Below are 9,189 nucleotides of genomic sequence, written 5' to 3'. Positions count from 1 at the left end.
GTCCAAATAAGTCTGCTTGTCAAATCAAAAGTGAGGATTTGGATGTTGATGCTAACTTGATGAATGTACATTCGCCGCACCAGGTGAAGAGCCAATTTGGCTGTGAATTGTAGGCTCCTCCTATCATGGAAGGCAACAATTGCCTATTCAAATGCATTTGAAGCAGAAAATATTGTATACACCATTTCTATACATGAACTACCGATAAATCATAGTTAAACATCTTTTAAAGCGCCACATAGATAAAGAAAATGGCTGGCTGATGATTCTACAAAACTCTCCAGCCTTTGAACATGCAAGGGAAAGAGAAATTAGTGGAGAGTGCAACATAATTGCTGAGAGGAGTTACCTTCATTACTCATAATGATCTTGTTTCTATGTACAGCAAAATAATAGTGAGCAGACAACTATCTAACATTAAATTTGTGCTTTTGAAAATGTAGGAGTCAACTTCAACAATATATCACCATAAGCTTCATCTTGTTGCACATCAATGAGTCCGTAACTCTTCAAAACCTGTCCACATCATATGAGAAGTCATCAACCGAGAAAACAATCAAGAAAATCGGGAGCACTTTTGATATGGCTCCAGTTTAGTACATCTAAAGTTGCAATTCTTGTATTATATACTTGAATACCAAAAGCTTGCCAGAAAGGAAATTGCATTAAGCAAACGTCCTCACATTCGAGTCCCACAGATAATGACCAAATATTAGCCTAGCTCACTCTTTCAAATGAAGAAAAAAAAAGTTAAAGTGTCGTCATTAATTAGCTATATTTAGAGTATCGGCATCCACCTTCCTAACAGTAAGTAGGACAAGATTCTTAGCATTTATTAAGAATATTATATCATGATGGTTTCTAGGAAGCCTGTATCAGATGGAAATTTGCAACATCATTGCATGAAAACTTGCAAAACAGGTAGTGGCCTAGGTGATTAGCAAAGCATCAGTATGAATTCTCTTCTATGTCGTGATTTTGTTGCGAGTGGCAGCCGAAATCACTCAATCAACAGGAAGTTTCTATTGGTCCAGAAGATGCTCTGTTCCCTTAAATGGCACATAGGACAATTTATGGCTCGACAGAAGAATCTGGTATTGACAGGAACCAAAATATACAATCATCATTCATTAAAATTTGAATCTTGCCAAACATCTCTGCTACCATTATGTCACGAGAGTCAACATAAGCAAGAACTAGAACATGGGCAGCAATGATCAAGACCACAAATGTTTAGGTAATTAATTATGCATACAGTTCTAGAAGAAAGTGCAAACATCGATGCTCTTTTGTGGGGACTGCAATTGGGTTTTGTGGAGTGGATGAAAGAGATTAGATTCTTAGGCAATATATCTACCATAAATATTCCATCTACCATAGAGATTCCAAGGAACGTACTAGTGTCTCAAAAAACATTCTTGCGCATAATCTTCTGCTCTTTCCTTCTAAAGTGTTGGTCAGGCTAAGACCTGACTCTTCTTCTTGTCCTGGGGCAGTGGGAGAACGTCTTTGTAAGAACTGGGCGACTGCCCTGCAATAGTGCCAGGCAGTAGATTACAGTAAGCACAAGTGAATCACTTACAATCCAAGAGTTTAACCTAACTATGAAGCATTTAAAAATAGGGGATTCTATTAAAAAAAATAAGGACACAGGGTCAAACCTTGTTCTGATAGACAAAGGGTCAATTTCTTGTGATCTGCAGGATCCTGCTATCAAGTATTTTTGGTCAGCTATAGATGTCTCACCTATTAAGCCTTATGAAAGACAGAAAAAATTAGTAGCACAAAATCATGTATTACATCATACCCGCCAGTGAAGTATCATCTGCTTCCAGAAAAGAAAGTTCCTGCATATACGTTGGCAATAGAAATAAAAACTTGTGTCAAAGCTCTCCAATACCCAAACTTTTTAGGGAAAAAGAATCAATACATATGTGTGCTTCTCTTGATCTTATTAAACAACAAGGAAGCATTATGCACTAGGCAATGCATCAAAGACTCCAAGGTAGTAATGCCAAGTAGATAAGGCAAAAGAAAGAATACTCCAAGGAGACAAACTCTAAGCCAAGGATAAGGAACTGCAATTGGTGATGCAAAATAAGATGAAGAATGTGCCAAGACGAACTACTTATGCTCGAATGAGAGCAACTTTGCAGCATAGAAATTGTAGGCATGTCGCAATTCAGAATTAGGGTCAGGAAAATCGCAATACTATCTTTATTCAGAAGGTGAAACCATAACCGCAAGCGTTGGCCCTTTGTCACACTGAAAACAGTCGTAACAGAGTTTCTATAAGGACCAAGTGAAACAAGATAATTCGAATTACACATTCACAAGAATGTCAGGTATCAAATAACTAATGAGATGTTCTGTTGAAGTAGTCGGCCAGTTAGCAAAGGAATAAAATAGAATTCAACAATACACTAGAAAGCAAGGGAAGACTTACTTCCGCAGCAGTCATCTCTGGAATATCCGAAAGGCAAGTGTTCTCTTCGACTTGATTTTCTTCTATAAATGTCAGTGGTGTTTCCGTGTCAGACCTAAAAGTACCAGTGGACGTGGCAGCATCAGGTGTTGGCAAAACTCCAGTTCCAGCAGTACTTCCCTCAGGAAGCTCCGGTGCCGATCCCAAACTACCTGATATAGGGGTAAAGGTATCTCTTCCAAGAGAGGAGTCAATGCCTCTTATTGGAAGTGAAACAAAATCCAGGAAGTTGCCACCAGTCTGGTCTCTGTCATGCCGAAGATGCTCAATTTCCATGTCAATAGCAGTAGCATTATCAGGAGAATGAGAAATCCCAAGACCAGGCAAAACTTCAGTTGTTGGACCCAGAGTCTCTGAATCCACAGCCTCTGGAATAACATCATCTTGGCCAAAAAGATGTGGGTTTATTTGCACGTAATCCTTCTTATATATATTCTGAAGATCAGTGCACATGCCTGCAGCAATGCATATAGTGTGATCCTCTAGTGAAGATTTCTCCACCTAGCACGTGCAAAAAGCAGTAGAAAAGTTTTAGAGAGACAAATACCATTGAAGAGGGGTTCCTGAAAACCGCACTCCTTCCTGAGGCGTTTATTTAACTTCCATAAACCAAAAGCAGAGGTAGGTATGTTCTTCCTTTTGCGCAGTATATCACTGGGATTGTCAAGAGCCCTTTTCATAAAGCTGCACATAAACATTTTCAAGTTACTATAAGGTAACAAGAATATCTGAGTCTGCTCATGTCTTGACTAAAAAGATTACCTATTTTTCAACACTACACATTCATCAAACAATTGCTTTCTCTTTCTTTTCCTTGCTGGTGGCTGCTGGACAGGTGGGCTTGATCGAATTGCCATTTCAGGTGATGCATGCTCTGAGATATAGAAAAACACATGTAAAGAACACTGGCTATGGGAAATCTGGAAAGGCATAAACTCAGTTCATTAAAAAATTGTGCGTGGAAAGTGGTAGAAGGTCCCACCAAACAAAATATGCTCATCCGGAAACACAGCAGCATTCTGCAGATCTGCTGAAGCGGCTGTTTCTGAATGCTGTTGATATGGTAGTGATGACCCTCCAGAAGCCAAGGCATCAGGCACAGGAGGGGTGACAGTTCCCTTTTCCATCATGATTTGCTCAGATCTTGTCGGAGAGCTTCTATCATCTACATGATCTGTCATGGGAGGAAAGTTCCCAAAGCCAACATCATGAACTGCATCACGCATAACTTCTATTTCTGGCAAATCTAGTGTAGGAATGTCACGATCAATCTCTCCCCTTGATCTAGGAGGAGAATCCTGGAAGCTCTCCCTATGTACTTCTGGGTGACTAGGACTAGGACCTTCAGAATGCCAACAACTGTTTAAACACACATAGAAATCACCTTATCATTGTCCGATAAAAAGACTACATATCTTTCTGTAAACTGCATAATATAAGAAACCAAAAAATAAAAAAAAAAACTCGTAAGGACACTTACTCCTCTTCCATTAAACTAACCACAGAAACAGGTACCAGCGCATGTTGTGACGATTCCAGAATATCCTATAAAACAAGCCACTCTTGTTAGGTATCGGAAGAATTACTAGATGTAAGGACAAAGCAACGATAAGTCAACCAAATGAAGAGATGATCAAGTTAGAGATTATAACCTCATCAAAGGATATAACAATATAAGGATCTCTTCCTGTTGGGATTTGCTCTAAGAACCAAAGCAGAAAAGTACACAAATTCATGTGTTAAGTACATGAATTTCAAACCAAATGATTGAAAACATTTTACTTCTTAAATTAAAAATCAGTCACCTATCAAAGTAATCTCGTCGCGGCTCCGTAGATGATCATCCTGGATCCTGAAATAAAATCCACTATTCATGACATTTCAAAAGGTGGAACCATAGAAAGGCAAGAGACTAATCACAATCATACCCCTCTTCATATGTGTCATCCAAATCCATGGCATCAAGTTCAAATGTGTTGGGCAAAGTGATAGATTGTACTGGTGCCTGTCTTGTATCCTCTGGCAAATTAAGCTCTACTGGAGCAAAAACTTTGCTCAATCCAGTGAGTATAATATTACACTCGTGGAAAAGATAATCCACTTTTTTGGAATATATCCGAACAACGCCCAACAGAAGATGGCCAGACATCCTCAAAGCAATTGGCACTTCGGGAAACATAATATATTCTACAGAATACCAAAAAGAATTACTCAAATTTGAGAATCTCAGTGAGGTAAACATCCAAACAATTACAGAATAACACCAGACGCTAAGAGTATGAATATGCGCTTGAAAGCAAACAGACAAAATTAGCGTCAAGGAATCAGAGGAGACTTGCAATCAAAGTTCTTATTTTGCTACAGTGAGAAATATGGTCCCCTTTGCAAGTTTGGGAAGCATAGCTTAATTGGAACACACGAGAGGTGTCTTCCTTCAATTTTCAAATTGACCCGTCCTGAGAAAACTAATGTCAATCGCTCTCCCTTCTCACCATGCTACTGCCCTTTGACTTAACAAACATGAGGGCCTTATTGTAATCAGATAACATAAGAGCCATATCATTGCTTTGTGCAGCAGCTGCACAGCAAATTGGGAGGATTGTGGAGATGTGGAGACTAGTGAAAAATAAGGCACTAATACAGTTTACTAAGACAGGGCAATAGGAGGAACGAACGCTCAAAGGTCAGCCAAAACAACATGAATTGAGCGACCACCGGATAAAAAGTCAATGCGACTGGACTCAAAGTATATTTCTGCCGCCAAAGCGGAAATTAAAAGGACTCGAGAACGATAATTTCCAAGCTAAAAATCCTACGTTTACAGACGAACTGGTGGACAAAATAATGACTTCTTGTAAGCATTTTCCTTGTAAGATGCTTCCGCGTCTTCAAACCCATTAATTAACTCGTAGCTAGTTCGAATGCAATCGCAAAGGGAAACTAACAGGAAAACCGGCCCCAAAAATGGAGATGGAGGGAGGAAAAGAAGAATCTTCCTGCGACGAAGCGAAGAAAGGAAGAAACTTTCGCGCCAATTTACAAGCGACATTCGTCATTTAGATCTAGACCGGAGTCTGACTGCATCAAGTCCCCTCCTTTCGACGGGGGAACCGAACAAAGCAGGGGGCAAAGAAATGGCAAATCACCATAGCTCGGGGAAATGGGAAAAAAAGAAAAGAAAAAAAAAAGAAAAAAAACTTGAGAATCAAGCACCACAAGAAAAGGAATGGGATTACTAACCGACGGTTTTGAGGATATCGGTGGAGGTGTCATGGGATTTCTTGAGGCGCTGTTGCAAATGGGCGGTGCACCAGACGGTGCCGAGGGGACCTTTCCGACCCAGGAACGTCTGCGAGTAAAACATGTCGGCTGCCTGCCGAGGTAAAACAACAACGTGAGCACCGACTGAGGAACCCCGCCCGCGACTGCGATTATCCGAAGAGAGGAGATGGAAGGGGTGGCGATGAGATTGAGATGGTGAATTTGGGGTTGGGGTTGGGGTTGGGGTTGGGGCGGGGGGAGCGCGCGGGAAACCGGCGAGTGGCGCCAGTTTTTGTGTTTCGACCTCCCTTTTTTTGTTCCCTCTCTTGCTCGTTTCGCGCCTGCAAAATATCAAAAGGATAATTATGAAAATTTGGCAAAAATCTTGAAATTTCTAGTTGTTTGTTTTTTTGCCAAAAAAGAGGAGGGAAAATCTTTCTAAACTATAAAAAATTCTCTCAGCGGGTGAAGATCAAGTAGAAAGTATAATTTAATATGTTAAATTGAGGAAACAAATATTATATGGCCACAATGTCATTGAGAATGGACCCAAAAAAAAAAAAAAACAATCTGTTTATGTTTCTTCCAATAATCACATAAAACGAGAGTGACGACTCATGAGCTTGAATAAACTGAGTCTCATATGCAATACACCGGTTTACTCATCTTTCTTGTTAATTAAAATTTAAAATACAATAGAAGAAGATACAAAAGTTTACAGAAAAGTTTACAGCTTAGAATTTTTTATGATGACTCAGTATATTTTTCGTGGTGATATCAGACCTAATTAGTAAGCAAATGTTTCTCTTCTAATAACTTTAAATGCTCAAGTGAAAGATCCTTGTTATAATCAAAACATGTTTACGTGCAATCATCGGCCGTTTATATATTTATTATAAGTCGAATAACGTTAAATTCTCAAGCGCCTCGAGTTAAAAACGTTAATGTCACAAATCCTGCAAATTCAAAAAATAAAATAAAGAACAGCAATCCTTCCGAACAAGGGCTACTTCTTCACTCACCCACCATCTCCACTAACCCTCACTACCGACCCACGACTCGCTACTCACATCCCCTCCTCTTCTCTTCCCCGTGAAGGCCCTCAAGCTGGCAAAACTTTTTCCATACTCAGAGCCTCATTTTTGGTTTCACAGCATGGAGTGAATTGGAAACACAGATATACTCCGCACAGCACAGTCACGAGCATTATACACTTTGCCATAGTAAATTAAAACATGTTCTTTCAAGTTTGAATGTATCAAAGAAATGCACATTCCCCTTCCCCTCCCAATAGACCTTCCAGAGGCATTAGGTTGCATTTTGGAAGCTCGTCTGCTTCTGGAAAGACCTGGCTGGCTGGTTCCCGAACCCTAAGTGAATCACCCGCATCAGAGCAGACATGAATAGCACTGAAGAATATCGATTCAGTCTTGGGGTCATCACTAAACAGCATGATCAGTTTCAAAACTATCTCCTTTATCCCCTGCCCTTTTCAGGTATACAAATAGAACCAAAAGACTCCAAATGTGCAAAAAGCAGATTTCTCCAGAGGATACATAAACGATGTACATATCTCAAAAGCCAAAGCTCTCCCCTACGGCTACGCCTTGTTCACACGAATTCGCTGTCCTTCCAATAGCTGCAAAGCAAGATGCAGAACAGTCAATGAGCTAGAAAACCATAAGTGCTGACAACTTAGAGCAAAGACAGAACAAAGATAGAACAAAGATCATGCAGATATAGCTTAAGCCTACAGATAAATTTAGCACATAAGCTAGCAACTTAGGCAGTAGTAGCACACACGGCAACCTGATGTGTGTGTACCCATATGAAGCTTATGCCACACAAGGCCACATAATTGCATAAAGTATCGACTGTGATCAGTCCACTTACAGCATTATTAAAAGATGCAATAGCGGCTTCCACATCCTCATCCGAGGAGAAGGTAACAAAACCAAACCCACTGGATTTCGATGTTCCCGGAACCCGTGAAACCTTCGCACTGAGTACCTGCCCCTTCTCAGAGAAAAATTGCTTCAGCGTGTCTGTAGTTACCGGCTTAGAAAGATTTCCCACATATACTTTGTGTGGGCTGTCGACGAACTGGGATTCCTCAGCTTGAAAAGGGGACAAATCCACTGAGGACAATGGTTTTTCGGTGATGTTAACTTTGATCTCCCGGTCTCCTATTTGCTGCCATGGAATAGATAGAGCTAATTATTTCCAGTCATCTAATGTCTATAAATGTAATTCCCTTAATTTGATCCATCAGTCACTTACAGAGCCATTCAGTTTCTCTATTACAGCATTGGCATCCTCGACGGTCTTCATCGTAACAAATGCAAATCGGCGGCTTCTGCCAGTGTACTTATCGAACATCACCTAAAAGGAGACCAAAAAAACAGAACAAGAAGAAGAAAAGAAAAGAACAGACTCAAGTTCAGACATTGATTCATTTGTTTTTTCGTCGAAGAACCAAAACCCACTCATGGAGCCACTCATTTTGTGATCTGGACAGATTTTCGGGTGATGGGCTTGGGTCAAAAGTCACAAGTGAGGTGCGATGTACAATAAGAACAGCATGATGCGGACCGAGCATAATGAGTAACCAGCAGAGGATGGACAATGAAGAGAATCCCTAACCAGGACCGAAAGACGTGCCCACTGCAACAATTACAACTGCCTGACAAAGTAGCGTGGCTAATGCTAAATTTTTTGGAGCAGTACCTCAGCTGTCTCAACGGCGCCGTGTTCCTCGACGATTTTGGTGAGCTGGGCGTTGTCGACGTCTCTGGGGATGTTCCCAATGTAGAGCCTCCTGGCGGCGGCGTCCTCCGAAGAAGAAGAGGAAGAAGAAGGAGCGGCGGTGGCGGCGGCGGCGGCTTCTTCCGCAACGGCACACGCGCGAACTCTCTTCAAGCACAATCTACGCGGGGCGGAGGAGGAGGCGGTGGGTTTGAGGGGAAAAGGGAAGGCGAGGGGGGTCTTGAGGTCGAGGATTGGGACGGAGAGCTGCTTCGCATTGGACGACCATGAATGGAAGGAGTGGGAGCGACGAGAGAGACTGCGAGGCGACGCCGAGAGCAGCAGCGCAGATAATGTCGCTGACGCCATGGGAAGAGAGGAAGGAAGCAGAGCAAACCAGCAAGTGACGGCGGAGGAGGAGGAGGAGGAGGAGGAGGAGGAGGATTGTGGGGGCTGGAGGAGCGAGTCGCGACGGTATCCAGTGCGCAGGAGCTGCGTTCTATCTTCTCCTGCGACACGATCAATTATCCATTTCCTCCATCTTCCCAACCCCAACGGCAACATGGACTGGAACTTTAGGTGGGCCTACCGAGCTTTTTAATGGGCCGAGCCCACTAGGCCTGCCGTGAACCATCGACCGATCCAAACTCAAAGCCCATCGGCCACATGACCGTCTCGCTAGGGTTTCGTTTGCGGCG

General features: G+C 41.9%; 2 protein-coding genes across 2 annotated transcripts; both read right to left on the bottom strand.

Annotated features, from left to right (window-relative positions):
* Positions 1-332: 332 nt before the first annotated feature.
* LOC104421925 (sister chromatid cohesion 1 protein 3) lies at positions 333-5,991 on the bottom strand. The gene is made up of 13 exons (XM_010034092.3): positions 5,726-5,991; positions 4,414-4,672; positions 4,291-4,337; positions 4,138-4,187; positions 3,966-4,030; positions 3,468-3,844; positions 3,248-3,359; positions 3,033-3,169; positions 2,447-2,940; positions 1,808-1,847; positions 1,662-1,707; positions 1,399-1,531; positions 333-516 (listed from the first exon to the last, which is right to left on the bottom strand). Exons 1-13 carry the CDS (start codon positions 5,847-5,849, stop codon positions 418-420), a joined length of 1,983 nt encoding a protein of 660 aa, XP_010032394.2. The 5' UTR covers positions 5,850-5,991; the 3' UTR covers positions 333-417.
* Positions 5,992-6,907: 916 nt separating this feature from the next.
* On the bottom strand, positions 6,908-9,070 carry LOC104423590 (30S ribosomal protein 2, chloroplastic). Its single transcript, XM_010036055.3, has 4 exons — positions 8,474-9,070; positions 8,027-8,128; positions 7,640-7,939; positions 6,908-7,385 (listed from the first exon to the last, which is right to left on the bottom strand). The coding sequence occupies exons 1-4, from the start codon at positions 9,053-9,055 to the stop codon at positions 7,347-7,349; spliced, it is 1,023 nt and encodes a 340-aa protein (XP_010034357.2). The 5' UTR covers positions 9,056-9,070; the 3' UTR covers positions 6,908-7,346.
* Between the last annotated feature and the right edge of the window lie 119 nt (positions 9,071-9,189).

The sequence above is a fragment of the Eucalyptus grandis genome, chromosome 10 (assembly GCF_016545825.1).
Source record: "Eucalyptus grandis isolate ANBG69807.140 chromosome 10, ASM1654582v1, whole genome shotgun sequence".
In the NCBI taxonomy this organism is placed as follows: Eukaryota; Viridiplantae; Streptophyta; class Magnoliopsida; order Myrtales; family Myrtaceae; genus Eucalyptus; species Eucalyptus grandis.
Note: the sequence above shows the minus strand (reverse complement) of the source record. Positions and strands in the feature narration are given on the sequence as shown.